Source organism: Triturus cristatus, chromosome 3_1 (genome assembly GCF_964204655.1).
Source record: "Triturus cristatus chromosome 3_1, aTriCri1.1, whole genome shotgun sequence".
In the NCBI taxonomy this organism is placed as follows: domain Eukaryota; kingdom Metazoa; phylum Chordata; class Amphibia; order Caudata; family Salamandridae; genus Triturus; species Triturus cristatus.
Genome location: NC_140583.1, coordinates 36,260,768 through 36,282,954, shown reverse-complemented (window position 1 = coordinate 36,282,954; position 22,187 = coordinate 36,260,768). Strand labels below are relative to the sequence as shown.

Here is a 22,187-nt window from a genome sequence, read left to right as displayed (position 1 = left end):
TTGCACCAAAGGTGCAAGAAGTGATCGAGTCACCGCACATCAAAACCAAGGTGCAACGACTTGTGCCGAGATCACTCTGGGAGGCCGGCTCTGGGGCTCAGGGCTCTGTAGATTTACTTGTTCTTGCCAAAGAAAGACCTTTCCAAACAAGACAAGCTGCGGAGCGCTGCGGAGCGCTGCGTCTCGGTCACAGAATGGAGCTTCACTGGTGACGACTGCGAACCGGGGCCAAGACAGAGCCCTCGGTTTACTTTGGAAAGCAGAGAATCGCTAAGTATCCCGGGCCCAAAGCACAAGAGTAAACTGAGACAAAATCCTAACTTTACGACTTTCAGTATTCACAAAGGCATTTAGTAGTAGTAAAGTTAGGATTCCTAACTTTTCTACTACTAAACTGAGACAAAATCCTAACTTTACGACTTACGGTATTTACAAAAGGCATTTAGGAGTAGTAAAGTTAGGATTCCTAACTTTTCTACTACTAAACTGAGACAAAATCCTAACTTTACGACTTACGGTATTCACAAAAAGCATTTAGGAGTAGTAAAGTTAGGATTCCTAACTTTTCTACAACTAAACTGAGACAAAATCCTAACTTTACGACTTACGGTATTCACAAAAAGCATTTAGGAGTAGTAAAGTTAGGATTCCTAACTTTTCTACTACTAAACTGAGACAAAATCCTAACTTTACGACTTTCGGTATTCACAAAGGCATTTAGGAGTAGTAAAGAAGTTAGCGTTCCTAACTTTACTACTCCTCAACTGAGACAAAATCCTAACTTTGCGGCTTACGGTATTCAGAAAAGGCAGACAAAATCCTAACTTTATGACTTTCGGTATTCACAAAGGCATTTAGGAGTAGTAAAGACAGCGTTCCTAACTTTACTACTACTAAACTGAGACAAAATCCTAACTTTATGACTTTCGGTATTCACAAAGGCATTTAGGAGTAGTAAAGACAGCGTTCCTAACTTTACTACTCCTCAACTGAGACAAAATCCTAACTTTGCGGCTTACGGTATTCAGAAAAGGCAGACAAAATCCTAACTTTATGACTTTCGGTATTCACAAAGGCATTTAGGAGTAGTAAAGACAGCGTTCCTAACTTTACTACTCCTAAACTGAGACAAAATCCTAACTTTATGACTTTCGGTATTCACAAAGGCATTTAGGAGTAGTAAAGACAGCGTTCCTAACTTTACTACTCCTAAACTGAGACAAAATCCTAACTTTATGACTTTCGGTATTCACAAAGGCATTTAGGAGTAGTAAAGAAGTTAGCGTTCCTAACTTTACTACTCCTCAACTGAGACAAAATCCTAACTTTGCGGCTTACGGTATTCAGAAAAGGCAGACAAAATCCTAACTTTATGACTTTCGGTATTCACAAAGGCATTTAGGAGTAGTAAAGACAGCGTTCCTAACTTTACTACTCCTAAACTGAGACAAAATCCTAACTTTATGACTTTCGGTATTCACAAAGGCATTTAGGAGTAGTAAAGACAGCGTTCCTAACTTTACTACTCCTCAACTGAGACAAAATCCTAACTTTGCGGCTTACGGTATTCAGAAAAGGCAGACAAAATCCTAACTTTATGACTTTCGGTATTCACAAAGGCATTTAGGAGTAGTAAAGACAGCGTTCCTAACTTTACTACTCCTAAACTGAGACAAAATCCTAACTTTATGACTTTCGGTATTCACAAAGGCATTTAGGAGTAGTAAAGACAGCGTTCCTAACTTTACTACTCCTAAACTGAGACAAAATCCTAACTTTATGACTTTCGGTATTCACAAAGGCATTTAGGAGTAGTAAAGACAGCGTTCCTAACTTTACTACTCCTAAACTGAGACAAAATCCTAACTTTATGACTTTCGGTATTCACAAAGGCATTTAGGAGTAGTAAAGACAGCGTTCCTAACTTTACTACTCCTAAACTGAGACAAAATCCTAACTTTATGACTTTCGGTATTCACAAAGGCATTTAGGAGTAGTAAAGACAGCGTTCCTAACTTTACTACTCCTAAACTGAGACAAAATCCTAACTTTATGACTTTCAGTATTCACAAAAGGCATTTAATAGTAGTAAAGTTAGGAATCCTACTACTAAATGCATTTTGTGAATACCGAACGTCCTAAATTTAGGATTTTGTCTCAGTTTAGTAGTAGTAAAGTTAGGAATCCTAACTTTACTACTCCTAAATGCCTTTTGTGAATATCGAAAGTCACAAAGTCAGGATTTTGGCTCAGATTACTTTTGTGAATCGCGCCCCTTATTTCCAAGTGTCTTACTCACATTTGTATGTATCACAAACTGAGCAGCCTTTTCAGCTTCAGCAGAGTTTATTCTCAAATGGCGCCTGAACCAAACCGGAGGAAAACTACTGAAAGGTGGGAAAGCCAAGATTATACGCCACCTTATTATCCAAAGACCTGAATCAATCTTTGGCCAAATTTCAAATATAGGCTTGGACACCATCTACTATAATAACAAGCATTGGCATAGCTAATAGGTCTCGCCTTCGGGACCCTATAAGTGTTTAGCCATGCAGCACATTATCCTGTTAATAATCCGGCCACACAATTTTACGCCCTATGATGTTTAAGGACGCGATCCCTGGGTGTCATGGACAGAAACATGATTTTTAATGTACCGTGGTAACACTGGGCTCCAGATATCAGTGCAGACTATCAGTCTATGCAGTTCTACCAGTGGAGATGTCTGTTAAAAAAACATATCTTCCACTCATGTGGTAAAATGCAGGCGTGTGCAAATGGTGGCAACACATCATACTGTAAGTACACCAGCCGGAACATGTGAGGGTTTGGGCGAGTGGAGGACACGTCTTCAAGAAGAGGGGAGCAGAGGGTTTTAGAAGCAGGACAGGGGACGGAAGGGGACCAGGGGGTGGGGGGGCAAGGTGTAAGGGGAAAAGGGAAGAGAGGAGATCGGAGGAGGGAAGAAGATGGAACCAGGAGAACAGGAAGTGAGTGGATCCGGAGGAGGAGAGTGAGCATGTTCAGTAGAGAGGAGAGAAGTGGGGAGTATCGGAAGGAGGAAAGTGTGGGAGAGGAGGTGAGGAAGAGAGGATATTTGGAGAGGTGGAGGGCGGGAGAGAGGATCAGAGAAAGGGTGGGGCGTGGAAGAAGGACTCAGAAGGAGAGCTCCAGAGAGGGTCTGTGAGAGAGGAGAGAGGATCAGGTGGAGGGGATATGAGGGGATGGTGGGGGAGAGAATTATCAGGTTTCAGGGGAATAAGGGCAGGTGTTCAGGAGGGGATAAAAGGCTATGAGGAGGAGGAGGAGGAAAGTGGAGGGGGACAGCACGGGAAGGAAAGAGAATCACGAGGAGGGACAGAGAGCGGATCAGAGGCTAGGAGGAAGAGGAGAGGGAAGGGGGCAGGAAGACAGGTGTGCAGGAAGGAGAGAGGCCAGGGAATCACGGACGGGCAGAGAGCGGGTCGGTCGAGAGGGGGCGAGTGAGGATTAGTGAAGGGGGAGCCAGGGAATGGTAACGGAGCAGGTAGTGGGGAAAGGGAATGAGAGGGGGAGGGGGGGCAGAAATGACTCAAACGAAGGGTGGAGGGGAGGGCAGAATGGAGAGCCGGTGAGGATAATTTCTGAGGATGGAGCGTGATGACAACAGGATAGGAGGGGTGAAGGATGATGGGGGGCAGCGGAGACATGAGAGGAGACACGTAAGGGTGGCGCATGAGCCCAGGCAGTGAAAGGAAACTGAAACAAAGGCCGGGACCAAGAGTGCCGTCAGCGTATTAAAAGGCTGATATCAGATCTATGCTTTCCCAGTAATATCCCTGTGTTCCTCAACATGGCGCCAGGACTTTATCAACATTGTTTTAAAAAAGTAAGCCATTTCTGTGACTCAGAGCGGTGCTGCGCAATCTGATGATGAAACGTATATTTCCATCTGGGGCTCTTGGGTCCGAGCTGACGTTGTCGCTGGGCCACAGATGTGAGATGAACGGCGGAGAGAGCCCTTGGCGGACACGTGCCGTGCGCCTCCAGCGCACGAGCAAAGGCACAAGCACAGTGCATTGTGGGATAAGTGTTACTCTAGTGAGGAAAACAAGCCCAGGAGTGGTGCGCGTGCGCGCTTTTACCCGCCACTGCATGCGAATAACAGATGGCACACTGTGCGCTGCTGCTCGTAACTGCAAGCCGTAGGCCGTGGCCGTATACATTTCCTGGGAAAGGTGGGACATGCACCCGCATTTGCCCAATTGCGTGCTGCTTCGCACGCAAAGCCCAATAGAAAAAAAGCACACAAAAAAACACACGCACAAGCGTGTGAAAGTCCAGATTGATTCCAAGAGGTTGTTTTCCTAGAGCAGCGCATTTGCGCTGCGCTAGGCTCGACCTAAAAAGGGTGTGTGGTCATGAACTAGTTCTGATTTAATGTGGTTTTAAATTTTAGTTGTATTTTGGTTGGTATCTTGGTTTGTCATTTATGTTGAAAGCTGTTTAAGTTTGATTTGGTCATGTCTAGTGCTTTGAACCTGGGTTCTTCCGGCAGTTCTTTGTGCTTTGTAAACAAAAAACAATACATAAACAGCACTCCTGTTTACAAACTTAACCAACATGTCCCACGTAAGGCAAGAATGTAATCTGGCTTTTGAGAGTGATTTTGTAACAGCATTCTAGCTAATCCGCTTCCCACTTACCCTTGACTGTAGCATCAGCACCTCTGTGAGAGTTTCATCAGCCTGGGACATGTTTCGTGAAGTGAGCGGGTGTCTAGAGGAGACGGGGCATGTTTAATGGAACAAGGGTTCCTTATTGAAGCAAAGTGAAAGGGATGTTTACTGAAGCAAGAGACATGATTAGTGGGGTACAGAATGTTTGTCAGACCATGGGGCATGTTTAGGTACTTTGGATGAGCGATGGGCATGTTCAACAGAATAGGGGCAGATTGAGGCGCGCACCCAACATACTCAATGGGCATGGGCCACGCAGAAGCAGAGTTAACAGAGATAATATGTCGGCGGACTGCTGTTTCTGCACCTCACTTTAGTATCAATTACATCAAGTGTCCTTGCGCAACAAGCTCTGGCATCAGCCGTGAATTGATGCCTCTGTGAATCATATACTAAGCAGTAGAGGGGTTGGGCAAGCGCCAAGTGATGAAGGTTAGAAGATCAGTGTTTGTTATTCAATAAAGTCTTTATTTGCAATCAGTCAGTTAATTCACTTGAAAGCGGTGATTATAGGTTCAGCCATTGCGTTTCGTTCTCAAGTTGAGAACTTCTTCAGGGCTCAATAGAATATAGGGTTGTTGGTTGAATGGGGTCTGAGCCCTGGTCAAGCAGCAACCACAATACTTGCCAGGGTGAGGCACAGGCAAACCCAAAGTTAACGTGTGCTCAGGCACAGTGCAGTCAGGCTTTACTTAGCGGTATTGCATTAAGTTTTGTGCTACACTTCAAACAATAACTCAGTGAAAATGCAACACAAAAAGGATCCACACCAGATTATTAAAAATGAGTTATTTTAAATAAATAAAACAAGAACAAAACAAAAAAAATCCAATCAGTGAAACCGGAGAAAATAAAGTTTAAAGATTTCAGTAAAATAGCGGCAAAAAGCCCAAAGCACCAACTGTGGATATCTTGTCTGGCTGTACTGGGACACAGTCACAAGTTCGGGCCAACTGCGATGGAGTGCGGCCTGGCTACAGGGACGCAGATAGGCCCTCTGAACCAAGTACCTTCTATCCTAGCTTGCAGAGCGAAGCAAGAATATGTGTCAAAGATGCATCATGCAGCAAAAGAGATGCAACAAGGCTGCGATGAAAGGTCATGCGTCATCGCCATGGATCCCGCAGACGATGGCTAGCAATGTGAAGTCTGGCAACGAGGATGCATCAAGCAGTCGGGGTGCTGAGTCCGTTCCGATGAGCTGCGAGGCTGTGATGCGAAGTCTGTCATTGTTGTTGAGTCTGCCGTCAATGAGGGATGTGAGGATTTGCACTGAGGATGCGTCACACATCAGCGGTTCCAAAGAGGCAGCTCCGAAGAGGCAGCGGACTGAGAAGGCGATGCAGGTCTTTGCGATGGGTCCAATCCATGCAGCAGCGGCGATGTGTCATTTCTGGTGGGATTGCGCTGTGCAGCAGAGAAGATGCATCAGTTCTGCTGGATCCACAGAGGTTGGCAAAGCAACTTAGGCCCACTTCCAAGGGTCCAGGACTGGGGTGGCACCACTTGGCAGGGGAGACTCGCAGATGGCAAAATCCAGGTGCTGGGGTCAAGGTTGTGGAAGCCTTCTGTCCCTAAGGCTCAAATCAGGAGGCCAGCCAAGTAGCCCTAGGAGTTAATCCGGGTCCCTGGGTTCAATAGATGCAGGTCCAGTCCTACTCACCCAGGCAAGAGGGCAACAAGTCACCACAACAGGGCTGCAGTCCTTCAGAGCAACAATCCAGCAGAGTGGCAGTCCATTCAGCAGCACAGCAGTCCTTCTTCATGGCAGAGAACCCACAGGTCCAGAAGTGTACTGAAGAGTTGGTGGCTGAGGTCCAGTATTAAAACCCAGTTGTGCCTTTGAAGTGGTGAGAAGCTTCTGGAGGCATGACTTTGAAGTGCATAGATGTCCTGCCTTCATGGCACTGGCTCCAGACTAACTACAGGGGGTATGCAGCTCTTTGTGCGGAGGCAGGACACAGCCCATTCAATAGTAAGTGGGACAGGGCCCAGCTCCTCCCTCCCATCCTGCCAGTGATAGCCCATTCAGGCACACCTAAGCAACTTACTGTGTGTGGCTACCTAGGAGGAATACACAAGGCCCAACCGTCAGCTACATCCAGTCATTTGACCAAGATACAGGGTACAGGCTGTAAAATGCCAATTTTCTAAAAGTGGCACTTTTAAAATTGTAATTTAAACCTGACTTCATCATATGATAGGATTTTTCATTAAGATTTCAAAGACACCAAACATCAACTGGTTACATTTTCCCATCTGGAAATTACTGCTTATTAAACATAAGAAGGTAATTCAAATATTATCCTACGGGAGAGGTTGGCCTAGGTTTGTCACGACCAGGACATGTAAAACTAAAAAACACATGTCCCACTTTTTGAGGACATTGCACCCTGCCCTCTGGGCTGTCCAAGGCCTACCTTAGGGGTGACGTACATGTATTAAAATGAAAGGTTTGGGTCAGGCAAATGGTTTACTTTGCCAGGGCGACAGAGCATTGTGGAACTGCACCCACAGGCTGCAATGACAGACCTGAGACATGTTTAAAGGGCTATTTAAATGTGTGGCGCAATCAGTGCAGCAGGCCCACTGGTAGCATTTAATTTACAGTCCCAGGGCATATGTAGTGCCACTTTACTAGGGACCTACAAGTAAATTAAATATGCAAATTGAGTGCTACCTAGTTCTAACATGCTTTACGGAGAGAGCACAAGCACGTTAGCCCTGGTTAGCAGTGGTAAAGTGTGTAGGGTCCTTAAAGCCAACAAAAACGGGTTTAGAAAACAGGAGGGTGAAGGCAAGACATCTGTGTATGACCCTGCAGACAGGGCCAAGTCCAGCAAAGACAGACAGTTTAGATTAAAGAAAGGGGTCATGACCCTAGTTTTTGAAGCTTAGGCATTGATGGAATATGGTGACTGGAGCAAGATGTTTGATGAGTGAGGCACTGAGCATGTTCAGCAAATAATGAGACGTTTTACAGAGAGTGTGTCATGGTTAGTGCACCAGGGGGCATGTTTAGCAGAACATGGGACATGTTAGTAGAGTGCTGTCGTGTTTAGCAGACTATAAGGCATGCTGAATGGAGCATGGGACATACTTGGCGGTGCACTGGACATATGTATCCAAGCAGGAGCAGGTCTGGTTTCTAGCTTTCTTTTTCTACATCTGACCAGAGTGGGTCTGGTGACGGCCAGAGTGCAGGTTTCTACCTCACACGCTTCCCCATCCCTTCTTGGTGGTGACCAGGTGTGTGAGGGCTTCAGACACTCAAAGAGCAGAGAGTGTCTATAAGGTAGGTGCCTGTATAATGCTATACCATAATTGTGTACAACTTGGTATTACCCTTACACATACTGAATGACCTATTTCGTCTAGGGTAGCGGCAGAGCATAAAGCACCTATCAGTGGTATTGATTATCAGATCTGATCAGGGTGGAGCGAAGACTGCAGACGTCGAGTTTATTTTGGGTAAATCACAGCGCACTGATGTTCACCCGGAATGACATGGCACCTGCTGTGGGGCAGGTTAGTGCAACAGCCGAGACAGAAGATAAGTCTTATCTTCAGAGCATGCACGTATGGAATAATGACATCACAGCTCCCAGAGGCGAGTCAAGGAATCTAGGCACTGAGGAGAAAAGACAAACCCAAGAACGAATCTCACCAGGGCCTGATGAAGAACTGACCCCACAGAGCACCAAGAATACTGCAGCCTCGGCCTCTCTTTACTATAGTGCTTGCACCGCCGACAGGTATCCTCCGCACTCCAGCACAGAAAGCTGCCCTCCACAGTTTAACTGGAAACTTACATGGAAAACAGACTGCCTTTAAAACATTTCTGAAAGCCAAGATATTTACAATCACAGAGACTTCAAGGAAGTGAGAACGGGTCATTCACATGCATAGTGTCACAGTGCATACAGTGCATACTCTGCTTACACCTTTTGTGAGAGTCCTGTGAGACTGGGACGCACAGGTTACCCACCCCCATACTGTACGTCCATGTATAACTTACTTAGCTTTTCATTTTTAGGGAATCCACACTCTCCTTTGAAAGTTAAGTCGACATGTGATGGTAACTCTACTTGATGAAGCGCACGTTCACCACAGGTTTCTTGGCGCTGAGTAGTCTGGGGGTTAAAGTGGATCACGGAATCGAGAAGGTGCCGAGCAGTGAGAGGCTTGTTTCAAGAGCCATGTTTTCAAGTGTTTCCTAAACCGAATAAAATTAGCTCTATGGCATAAGTGCTCTGGGAGAGGATTCTGTAAGACAGGAGCTTGTACCGAGAAGCTACAGCTCCTTTACTTTTCTTTTTGCACTCAGGGATTACCAAGCTGTTGTATTGATTAGGGATGTCGTTCTTGACTCTCCTGGCCACAAATCAGGGGCCGTCCCATTCAGCATCTTAATGCGGATACAGCAGGTCTTAAACGGGACCCTGTGTCTGCTGGGGCCAATGCCTGGGCGTCAATAAGGGAGTGACATCTGTGATCAGTGGAAGCCTTTATATCACGCATGCACGTATACACAAAAGTCCTGATTGTCATGCGAAGTCCAGCTTCACAGCTTCTTACGCTTTAATTAGTCATAGTTTTCTGCGAGAACGTTCAAGGTTGCAAGAAGAAATGTTTGGCAATTCTTAAATCTATAAAGAAATCACTAGACACGATGTCGCACAACAAGACAGAGCATAGCACCCAGCAAAGCATATGAACACCTCAAAGCTCACCACAGCCTAATACGATATCACAACTCACATCACACCACTGCATCGCATCGCAGCTCACTGCAACCCATCACAACATCAGAGCCCAAGGCAACTTGGAACATCACAAGACACCACACCACACAGAGCAGCTCGTCAGAGTATCAGGACATATCACAGCAGTTCACAATATCACAAGACAGGGCACACAACTGCATCACATCACAACATCAGAGCCCAAGGCAACTTGGAACATCACAAGACACCACACCACACAGAGCAGCTCGTCGGAGTATCAGGACATATCACAGCAGTTCACAATATCACAAGACAGGGCACACCACTGCATCACATCACAGCTCACTGCAGCCCATCACAATATTGGAGCTCAAGCGAACTTGGAACATCACAAGACACCACACCACCACAGAGCAGCTCGTCAGAGTATCAGGACATATCACAGCAGTTCATAATATCACAAGACAGGGCACACCACTGCATCACATCACAGCTCACTGCAGCCCATCACAACATCAGAGCCCAAGGCAACTTGCAACATCCCAAGACACCACACCACCACAGAGCAGCTCGTCAGAGTATCAGGACATATCACAGCACTTCACAATATCACAAGACAGGGCACACCACTGCATCACATCACAGCTCACTGCAGCCCATCACAACATCAGAGCCCAAGGCAACTTGGAACATCACAAGACACCACACCACACAGAGCAGCTCGTCGGAGTATCAGGACATATCACAGCACTTCACAATATCACAACTCACGGCACACCACTGCATCGCATCACAGCTCACTGCAACCCATCACAACATCAGATCCCAAGGCAACTTGGAACATCACAAGACACCACACCACACAGAGCAGCTCGTCGGAGTATCAGGACATATCACAGCAGTTCACAATATCACAAGGCAGGGCACACCACTGCATCGCATCACAGCTCACTGCAGCCCATCACAACATCAGAGCCCAAGGCAACTTGGAACATCACAAGACACCACACCACCACAGAGCAGCTCGTCAGAGTATCAGGACATATCACAGCACTTCACAATATCACAAGACAGGGCACACCACTGCATCACATCACAGCTCACTGCAGCCCATCACAACATCAGAGCCCAAGGCAACTTGCAACATCACAAGACACCACACCACCACAGAACAGCTCGTCAGAGTATCAGGACATATCACAGCACTTCACAATATCACATGACAGGACACACCACTGCATCACATCACAGCTCACTGCAGACCATCACAACATCAGAGCCCAAGGCAACTTGGAACATCACAAGACACCACACCACCACAGAGCAGCTCGTCAGAGTATCAGGACATATCACAGCACTTCACAATATCACAAGACAGGGCACACCACTGCATCACATCACAACATCAGAGCCCAAGGCAACTTGCAACATCACAAGACACCACACCACCACAGAACAGCTCGTCAGAGTATCAGGACATATCACAGCACTTCACAATATCACATGACAGGACACACCACTGCATCACATCACAGCTCACTGCAGACCATCACAACATCAGAGCCCAAGGCAACTTGTAACATCACAAGACACCACACCGCCACAGAGCACCTCGTCAGAGTATCAGGACATATCACAGCAGTTCATAATATCACAAGACAGGGCGCACCACTGCATCACATCACAGCTCACTGCAGCCCATCACAACATCAGAGCCCAAGGCAACTTGCAACATCACAAGACACCACACCACCACAGAACAGCTCGTCAGAGTATCAGGACATATCACAGCAGTTCACAATATCACAAGACAGGGCACACCACTGCATCACATCACAGCTCACTGCAGCCCATCACAACATCAGAGCCCAAGGCAACTTGGAACATCACAAGACACCACACCACCACAGAGCAGCTCGTCAGAGTATCAGGACATATCACAGCACTTCACAATATCACAAGACAGGGCACACCACTGCATCACATCACAACATCAGAGCCCAAGGCAACTTGCAACATCACAAGACACCACACCACCACAGAACAGCTCGTCAGAGTATCAGGACATATCACAGCACTTCACAATATCACATGACAGGACACACCACTGCATCACATCACAGCTCACTGCAGACCATCACAACATCAGAGCCCAAGGCAACTTGTAACATCACAAGACACCACACCGCCACAGAGCACCTCGTCAGAGTATCAGGACATATCACAGCAGTTCATAATATCACAAGACAGGGCGCACCACTGCATCACATCACAGCTCACTGCAGACCATCACAACATCAGAGCCCAAGGCAACTTGTAACATCACAAGACACCACACCACCACAGAGCAGCTCGTCAGAGTATTTGGACATATCACAGCACTTCACAATATCACAAGACAGGGCACACCACTGCATCACATCACAGCTCACTGCAGCCCATCACAACATCAGAGCCCAAGGCAACTTGGAACATCACAAGACACCACACCACCACAGAGCAGCTCGTCAGAGTATTTGGACATATCACAGCACTTCACAATATCACAAGACAGGGCACACCACTGCATCGCATCACAGCTCACTGCAGCCCATCACAACATCAGAGCCCAAGGCAACTTGCAACATCACAAGACACCACACCACCACAGAACAGCTCGTCAGAGTATCAGGACATATCACAGCACTTCACAATATCACATGACAGGACACACCACTGCATCACATCACAGCTCACTGCAGACCATCACAACATCAGAGCCCAAGGCAACTTGTAACATCACAAGACACCACACCGCCACAGAGCACCTCGTCAGAGTATCAGGACATATCACAGCAGTTCATAATATCACAAGACAGGGCGCACCACTGCATCACATCACAGCTCACTGCAGACCATCACAACATCAGAGCCCAAGGCAACTTGTAACATCACAAGACACCACACCACCACAGAGCAGCTCGTCAGAGTATTTGGACATATCACAGCACTTCACAATATCACAAGACAGGGCACACCACTGCATCACATCACAGCTCACTGCAGCCCATCACAACATCAGAGCCCAAGGCAACTTGGAACATCACAAGACACCACACCACCACAGAGCAGCTCGTCAGAGTATTTGGACATATCACAGCACTTCACAATATCACAAGACAGGGCACACCACTGCATCACATCACAGCTCACTGCAGCCCATCACAACATCAGAGCCCAAGGCAACTTGGAACATCACAAGACACCACACCACCACAGAGCTGCTCGTCAGAGTATTTGGACATATCACAGCAGTTCACAATATCACAAGACCGGACACACCACTGCATCACATCACAGCTCACTACAACCCATCACAATATGAGAGCTCACGGCAACTTGTAACATCACAAGACATACCACACCAACCAACACAGAGAAGCTCGTCAGAGTATCAGGACATATCACAGCAGTTCATAATATCACAAGACAGGGCACACCACTGCATCACATCACAGCTCACTGCAGCCCATCACAACATCAGAGCCCAAGGCAACTTGTAACATCACAAGACACCACACCACCACAGAGCAGCTCGTCAGAGTATTTGGACATATCACAGCACTTCACAATATCACATGACAGGATACACCACTGCATCACATCACAGCTCACTACAGCCCATCACAATATCAGAGCTCAAGGCAACTTGTAACATCACAAGACACCACACCACCACAGAGCACCTCGTCAGAGTATCAGGACATATTACAGCACTTGACAATATCAACACACCAGCACATTACTGGGGAGAATAGAGAGGAGCAACATGCTTGCCCACAGGCCTTCAAAGGAAGTTTGGTTTACAGGGGCAGGCGCTACTTACAGTTCCAGTTCGACTCGTACCACTGGATCAGCCGCTCCTGTTCTGAGGTCAGACTTCTGGAAGACATCTGCACCTAGGAAGGAGAGAGAGTGCAAAGAGATGGAGAATAAGGAGGCAGCAGAACACCAGGGTACAGCTGGATTTCAAGGCATAGCACCTGTCTATTCTGTCTTCAGAGAGATGGTTCAAGGCACACTTTCAATGTTTCAAGGAAGTGTCACTTTATTTGCAATATCGAGGAAGACGCAGGTTCGAGAGGGACCTGTCTCTTGATACACTATAGAGGGACACTCTCACAGTGGAGGGACCCATACTCGCAGGAAGCAGATTCAAGGGAGACCTGCCCCTTGAGACCTTGTAGAGGGACTCTCACAGTCGAGGGACCCATACTCACAGGACGCAGGTTCGAGGAAGACCTGTCTCTTGAGACAGTGTAGAGGGAAGAGTCTCGCAGTCGAAGGACCAAAACTCGCAGGATGCAGGTGCGAGGGAGACCTGCCTCTTGAGACAGTGTAGAGTAAAGCGTCTCGCAGTTGAGGGACCCATTCTAACAGGACGCAGATGCGAGGGAGACCTGCCTCTTGAGACAGTGTAGAGGGAAGTGTCTCGCAGTCGAGGGACCCATATTCGCAGGACCCAGATTCAAGGGAGACCTGCCTCTTGAGACAGTGTAGAGGGACTCTCACAGTCGAGGGACCCATACTCACAAAACGCAGGTTCGAGGGAGACCTGCCTCTTGAGACAGTGTCGGGGGAAGCATCTCACAGTCGAGGGACTCATACTCACAGGACGCAGGTTCGAGGTGGATGGAGCAGGGTTTTTGTGAAATAAAACCTGCTCGGATTGAACTCCTCATTGTGTGAATTATTAACAAAATGGTGTAAAAATGAACAGCGGAAAACTAAAAAGGGGTTAAAATTAAAACTGAGCAAACGCAACCTGGGAGAGTTAGAGAAAGCCGCAAATGCACAAGATTAATGCAGAAAATAACAGCCAAAAGCAGGGTGTTTCTTTTCACAAACTGTTTGCAAATAATGTGCAGAGTGTTAGAAAATGTAAGCACAAAGCATTCATAGAGTGTTTAATAGTGGAGTTTTTTAAAATAACCGTGATAATCACACTTGCACTTGTTTTTCCTAGAGCGCATTTTACTGCCCTGCAGAGAAGGCCTCGAAAGTCTTTGTAGGTTTAGTTTGCTTATTAGAATGTAGAAAAAGAAAATGTCATTTGTCCTTCCTGAGTTCCTGAGGATGGCCAAGGTTGTGTAGAGGAAACAAATGAACATTATGAATGGAACTTCCTTGCTTAGTGCAGTATGTGGACACTTGTACCGCAACATCGATACGTTTCCGAGATGAAGAAATGTACAAGCCGCGGAACTGCCGTATCATAATTCCCTCTGCTGAAGAGCTAGTGGCGTGAGCTGCCAAATACAAAGGAACTGTTGAAGAGTTAGGCACATCGAGAGGGGCGTGACTAGACACCCCCTGTTTTTAACCGATGAAAGATGAGGTTTCTATGTGTTATGATACATGAGGGGTTGGATCTTTAGTGAATTTAGGGTATAACTATTAGTAGAAAGAGCGTGGGGGTCTGAGCGCGCTCACCTACTTTAGGAGAGGAGAGAGCTCTGTTGCTGTTTCCTAAATCCATTGGCTGGCTGTTTGTTCTGCTGATCCTGACTCTTTGATCTTTGCACCTCAATTCTTTTTGGGGATGCCCAGCTTACTCTCACGGCCAGATGGTACTTTCCTGATTTCTAGAACTTTACTCGATCGGTTAGTATGATATTCTGAATTTGCATCAATCTTATTTGCAAATGTCTTTATCCTTTTGTCTCTTCGCCGATCCACTCACTCTTTGCGCTGGCATTCGAGATGCACCATCAAGTTTATTATCTTTGCTGTTTCTTGTGTGATGATCTGTGATTCAAGCTGTATTGCACTTGATGAGCAATTCACATATTTAGATAAAGCATTTTGACTTATAAGCAGAGTTTGTTTTTCTATACGTTGGTACTCTCCTTAGAATTCCGAAATTATTCGCCAATCCCGAACCACTATCAACGATTCACTGAGAAAGGACGAGGATAAAATAAGTAAAGAGCAAATGGGTAGGATTGGTTTAAACTCACCCAGCGTGAAAGGGACTGTGTGAGAAGTTGGCCTGATATATGCTGTCCACTAGTTCTAGTGGGCACCTTGAATCAGTCCAAACAACCCCTTATGGTGATAGGTTACAGACAACCTTTATTGAAAGCTATCCTAGTGGTAGCTATTGAGAGCAGTCTTCAGGCTAAGTCTTGAAGGAATGGAAAGCAGCTTGTTTTACCAGTCTATAATCTCTTGAATAAACAAATGAAAGGACAACCACACCAGGTATATATTAAAAATATATGTATTTAACATAAAACACACCCCTCTAGTCTCTTTATGAGACTGGAGTTCGAAGTACTTAATTACAAGTCAGTATTCAACAGTATTAGCACAAATACACGTTTGGGCCCTAGGGGCGTACAAAACCATATACCAATAAAGTGGTATAAGAACCACGACTGAACTAGACACAAGGCCTAGAGCCTGTAGAAGTGCTTGGACCACAAGGAACCACCCAAGTTAGTGACACAGGGGACCCACGGGGGACGCGTGCAGTGTGAGAACACAGCCGCGAATCGCCGTTAACTTCTATGGGGAAAGTCGCGGTTGGAAATTAAGAGTTTAAGGACACTTAGAGGAGGACTGCGAGCGAACCCTTTTGGACTTAGAGGTGTCTAGGGCAAACACCCACGGGAGCACCGGAGTACTTGAGTTACCTCACCCAGGGAAGCCAGGTGCATAGGTGTCAAATGGTGTCGGGTCGCGTCGCTGTTTTCAGTGGAAGCTGCTCAGGAAGTGCTGCTGCCGTGAAGAGGAGAAGTGTCCGGAGAGATCCAAGCCCGTATCTAGGATGGAAGGAACCTGAAAGCAGAGGGGACAGAGTCTGGGTCACTTACCAGTGACCAAGGGCACGATAGTCCAATGCCCACAGATGTCGGGTGCCTCAGGTGAGTTGACGGGTGTCTTTATTCTTCAGCCACGAGGTCCAGGAAGCGTCGACTATGACCAGAAGCTGGATTCGAGCTGTCCCGCGAAGTCTGTCGAGTGCTGCGGTGTCGAGATTGAACCCAGCAAGCCTTGGCAACGGCAAGTCACCTGGAAATAGAAAAAGGACGTCGGTGCAGACCAGCAAGGTCTGGGGGACTCACCCAGCGAGGGTAAGTCGAGGCACATCTGGAGCAACGAGGGAAGCCCAATCAGAAGAGGAGTTGCCTTCGTGGGGACCTACTAGCTAACGGGCTAGCGATCGCGAAGGAGCCTCGAGCGGTCGCACTTGAAACTGGCCCACGGGTCACGAGTGGAGGCCAGAAATCTTCGGTGCAGGAGGTGCTCAAGGCTGGGGTTACTCGGAGCCCAAAGCACAACTTCGAGGAAGACCAGGAAGATGATGGATCAGCAAAAGATCACGGTGTCCAGGGGTCACGGTTCCACGTCACCCACGATAGCCACGGGCCTCAGCTTTGCTGTGGACTCAGGGTAGCCTCAGGAAAGTCTGGAAATCCACCTCTGGGGATGCAGAGACTTCGGCGTCCGGCGGGAGCTTCAGAATTGCAGACCGGACAGTTGCTTCTTTGGTGCCTGCCAAGCAGGGGAGTCACTCCTTGACCCCAAGGGAGATTTCTTCAGTCTTCTAGTTAAAGTAGAACGTTGAAGGTCCAGGATATATGTTGCAGAGTTTTGTCCAGGGTAATCTAAAGTCGCAAGGACTGGGTTCCCCTACTTATACTAAGTTTGGGGGTTGGACATACTCTAGGGACCCACCTAAGGGAGGGTTTGGAAAGAGGGGTGGTTACACCCATTTCCTTTGTCCAATTTCGCGCCAGAGCAGGGGCAGGTAGCCCCTGCAACTGGTTTGAACTGGACTATGCACAGGGACACCAAGTGTGCCCCCAGTGCAGGACTTCAAAGCACCAGGGAGTGCTCCCGCCCAGCCCCAATACACATCTGCCTGCCTGGGACAGGAAACCTATTGTCCAGGCCTCCCCTGCCGGAGTTTCGGTCAGCAGCAGGAGGCCAGACCCGTATCTATGGCAGTGGCATCCATTTTGTGATGCCAGGGCTGTAGAAAGTCTTTACCGGGTTAGACCAGTGTGAACATGTCTCTCCCTCTAGAAGGGTGGAATGCTACCCCCGCTGCCAAAACTGGCGGGGGGTAGTATTCCTAAGCATTTGACACCCAGCACGACATGTTTCCGTGCAGCCAGTCCAAAGTTAGCATTTTCCGCAAGGTTATAATGCACTTAAGAGTATATGGTCCGGCTGCACCACAAACAGCATCAGAGGAGGTACTCCGAATGCTGCAGAGGGGCTCTGCTCATGCAGGGGCACCCTCTCACATAAAAACCAAGCACTCTGCCTTCAGGATTGTTAAGGCCTGCCATAGGAGTGACTTATAGGTTTGTATGTGTGTGCAATGGTAGTGATATAGGTAGCCTATACCCCAGTAAGGGGTGCAAGCACCACCTTACCCAGGCTGCAGTAGCAGACTTGTGGTGTCATTTTGGAGTGCTTCCCAGGGGTGGCATAATACATGCTTCAGCCCCTGGTAGGCCTCTGAGGTACCTATGCCCTAGGTACCAAGTATACATATACTAGGGGCTTATAAGGCACACCAGAATCCAATTAGAAATGTACCTAATCTACATGGAAACTGTTGGACTTGGCCCTTCTGGCAGGTTCACCCCTGAACTTTTTTTGCTTTTATTGGTGACTTGGTGATAGTGGTTTTTGGTTTCTGCACACTTTCCCTGTGTCCCAGGGTAAAGTGCGTGCGCCCTCTGAGTGCATGTGGTGAGATAGGCCTGCCCTCCCATAGGAATGCATGGGGAATGTATGCGTCCCTGGTAGTTCCTGATGCGTGGGGTGTGCATGGTCGAGTCTGGTATGTACAGATTCGTGTGGTTAAATGCTGCGCAATGATGCGTGCGGCGTGCGTGTAGCTAGTATGGAAGGGCCACTTCTAGAAGTGGGCACTTCGGTGTGCAGTGTAAAATGTGTGCCTTGTCGCGTGATTGGCTGGCTGAGGTCATGTGACGGGCTAGGGATTCCCCAGAGTCAGGAGGAGTCACCCGGTGGTGATTAGGGAGATTAGCATGCTGATGGCTGGGGAGGAGTGCGCCTTGGACCTGAATAGGGCAGGGCTTTCCCCACACAATGCTGGCTCCGCCCCCTGTGGTGCGACTGACGACCCTAGCCCTGCCAGTGAATAGAGTGAGGGGCTGAGCACATCAAGGGTGCTCCCCAACCAGCTGCGACTGGTTTTCCCCCTCACCCTGAACCAAAAACAAAGGGTTTTACTGTATAAAAATGGGGCTGTGTCCCCACAGAAACTGTTCTCTTCCAGGATCCTGCCTGAGGGGGGCTGCTGCTGCTGCTGGACCAGAGGACCGCCACTTGGACTACCTCCCTGCCTGGAGGCCCAGTGAGCTGGCTCTGGGTCCAGCCTTGCCCCCCCCACCCCTGCCTTGCTGTATGCAGGGGAGAACTTGGCTGGACTTTGTTTGGATCCTCCTTTAAGCGCTGGGAGCGCTTTATTCTGCCCCTAAAGCGCCTGGAAGCGCTTTCCTTTCACTTACAGCGCTAGGAGCGCTTTATTTGTGACCAGCAGCGCGGAGCTGCAATTATTCTCGAGGGAACCCCGACGTAGGGATTCCCTGCAATTTTGCCGATCAAGCGGGTGCCACCCCGCATTGTGGAGCTCGAGCGGGAGCCCACCCCGCTTTATTGGAAAATCGATATCCCTAGCGGGTGCCCACCCCACCAAGGACCTTGCCACTTGTTTCTGGCCCTTCATGCTTTAAATCCGAAGGCGGGAGCCCACCCCGCGCTTCGGAGAAGGCCGGTATCAAATTCACCGCCGCAGCCCGGAGTCCCGGCCGCGTCATCCCCCTGCCGCGCTGGGATTGGTCCAGCTGGAGGGAGTGTGACCCACGTGATCGGGGCCTCCAGGAACGTCGCGCTGAGGAAGGGAGCAGCCGGGAGCCAACCCCGCGCTCCGGCGACCAAGAAGTGCTGCAGGAGAGGAGCGGAGTCCCCAGAGAATAGCCCGGTGAGTAGGGAAGGGCTGGGGGACTCCGCACGAGTACCGTGGGTGCCAGTCCCAGACCGGCTGATCCTTCCAGCGGCCCCCGCCTCCAACGCGGGCACGTTGTGTCAGAGAACCTCGCTCAGCTCTCCAACGGTCGGGGGCATGAATGTTTAGAGCGCGAGGCGCTCCAACGAGAAGCCTCCACGGGAGCATATGGTTAACAGAGCCCACGAAGCCTCCACACAGGCGCATGCTTTAAGAGCCTAGAAAGCTCCCAGGGGGCATTCCTTTTGGGCGATTTCGAGTCCCCCGAGCGGGACTCCAACGACGGCACCTGGCTCCGAGTCCAGAGGGACTCCAACAAAGGGGCGCATTATTGTTTAGAGCCTTCGAGGCTCAGGGGGCATTTCATGTTGTAAAGCCCAGAGGGGCTCAGGGGGCCACGAGGGTTTTCCCAGAGCCCAGCGAGGCTCCAACGGAGGCCATAATTGCTCTAAGGGCCCAGAGGTGCCCAGGCCTCAGTCCCTACAGCTGCCCAGCACTTAGTGGGCAGCTGCCACGTTTAGGTCCCCCCCCCCCTGACATTGGGACATAGGGCGTCTTGCCCCTTCAAAGCCAGTTGGCCTAGGGACTGCCACAGGTGGTGGCGAATGTGAGTTTTGCGCTAATGTGCCTTTTGTTTACACCTCTGAATGTGCTTTTATGCGTCATGTGTATTATGCTTTTACCCCTAAAGGTATTGTGATACTTAGGTGGTTGTTTGTTTACTCCTAGTACAGGTGGTGCTAGTGAGGTCCCAGTTCCCTGCGTGACATTTTCCTAAGGTGGTTAGGGTTGCGTAGGTGGTACTTACCTGATACCAGTAGTTACTGGTTGTGTGCTACATTTGCTATTTTGTACTACAGTATTATTCCTATGTTCTAAGTGCTAATTTCTACAACGTGCTAATTCCTGACAGTGGTCCATGTGGCCCTGTCCCCTGTACATATAATCCCTTGTAAATTCTGCCCGTGCTTGTTGGCACATTGTAGAGTGTGTGTTTTTATCTAATGTGTTTTGGTAATACAAATGCTATTTTTATATAATACCTTGTGTGGAGTTTCCTTTGTGGTGGGCCTTGGGTGTTGTTGCTGGGTGCGCGCGCAAACGCTTTACACATCGCCTCAGAGATAAGCCTGACTGCTCGTGCCAAGCTACCAAGGGGGGGAACAGGGGTTATCTTTGGCGTGTACCTTCCTTGCCCTGACTAGAGTGGTGGTTTCTGTCTGGCTTTGGCGCAAGCCCTAGCCAACCAGAAATCCCATTTCTAACAGAAACCATTTTAGAGAGGAAGCAGCTAGGCTGGGGTCCTGATTAGCAGGGCCACAGCCAGACTAAGGTCGGAAAACAGTGAAACACCCGCAAAAAGCGGGGGTACCCATGTGAAGCAGATCCTACTCTCCTACAGACTGCTAGGTATTAAATTGGGTCCAGATGATAGAAATGTGTTTGTCCCTAAGCGCTGGATCAAGGGACACCCGTCTCTTGCGACAGTGTAGAGGGAAGCTACTCACATTCCGGGGACCCATACTCACAGGATGCAGGTTTGAGGGGGACCTGCCTTTTGTGACAGCATAGAGGGAAGCTTCTTGCAGTCGAGGGAGCCATACTCACAGTGTTGGACTGCAAATGCATCTAGCCGACTCCTTATAGCATTGTTCAAGTTAAGTTAGCATTTGCGGCGCCATTTTGTCTTTAGCCGCCATTTTGTACTGTGATCGAAAGTAAGCTTCTGTCTCATGAACTGTCTGCCTCAGCGAAAAGCTGCTTCGAGCTACATCTTCTTATCGCATTCAAGGTTGAATTCTAATGCACTAATGAATAACTTATACTGTTTTCGCATGCCTTTCCTCTCTCGTAGCCCTGCTACCACTCTAGAGAGCGTTGAGCCTGAACAAGACAACCTTGAGAATGTGATAACATGTACCCGTTCTACAGGTGGTAGCTCATCCTTCTGTACCTCCTTTGTTCATCAGTGCCCGAGCTGGAAAATGCCAGTCTGGGCGAGACTTTAGGGGTGTCGGAAATGCATATTATGTTTTACCAAGTGTCCTGAAGTCAGTCCCCTCGGTAGCATCTAAGAATGCTCGTCTGACTGGACTCCGCACGAGCACAATTGCTAATAAATAACTTGGTTTGTATTCTCTGCTGTCTCATCGACTCTTCATTTCTTTCAAGGCATAGAGGTGGTCGCGAGTGGCCCGGGTGGACCTAATCGGGTCACTTCCTTCAAGAGGATGCAGATTCGAGGGATACCTGCCTCTTGAGACGGCAAAGAGGAAAGCTTCTCGCAGTCGAGGGACCCATACTCATAGGACGCAAGCTTGAAGGAGACCTGCCTCGTGAAACGTCGTAGAGGGAAGCTTCTCACAGTAGAGGGACCCATACTCACAGGACGCAGGTTTGCGGGAGACCTGCCTCCTGAGACAGTGTAGAGAGAAGCTTCTCGCAGTCAAGGGACCCATACTCACAAGACACAGGTTCGAGGGAGAACTGCCTCTTAAGACAGCGAAGAGGGAAGCTTGTAGCAGTCGAGGGACCAATACTCACAGGACGCATGTTCAAGGGTGACCTGACTCTTGAGACAACACAGAGGGAAGTTTCTCACAGTTAAGGGAACCATACTCACAGGACACACGTTCAAAGGCGATCTACCTCTTGAGACAGTGTAGAGGGAAGATTCTCATAGTCCAGGGACCCATACTCACAGGACAC

At 48.5% G+C, this 22,187-nt stretch overlaps 1 protein-coding gene across 2 annotated transcripts in view; it reads right to left on the bottom strand.

Moving 5' to 3' along the window:
- The window catches only part of LOC146859654 (uncharacterized), a 481,453-nt gene that overhangs the window by 362,692 nt on the left and 96,574 nt on the right, over positions 1 to 22,187 (bottom strand). For both annotated transcript variants that reach the window (XM_085646710.1, XM_085646711.1), the window contains exon 7: positions 13,311 to 13,383. In XM_085646710.1, the coding sequence (XP_085502836.1) occupies positions 13,311 to 13,383 (73 nt within the window). The remainder of the gene's footprint in view (positions 1 to 13,310; positions 13,384 to 22,187) is intronic.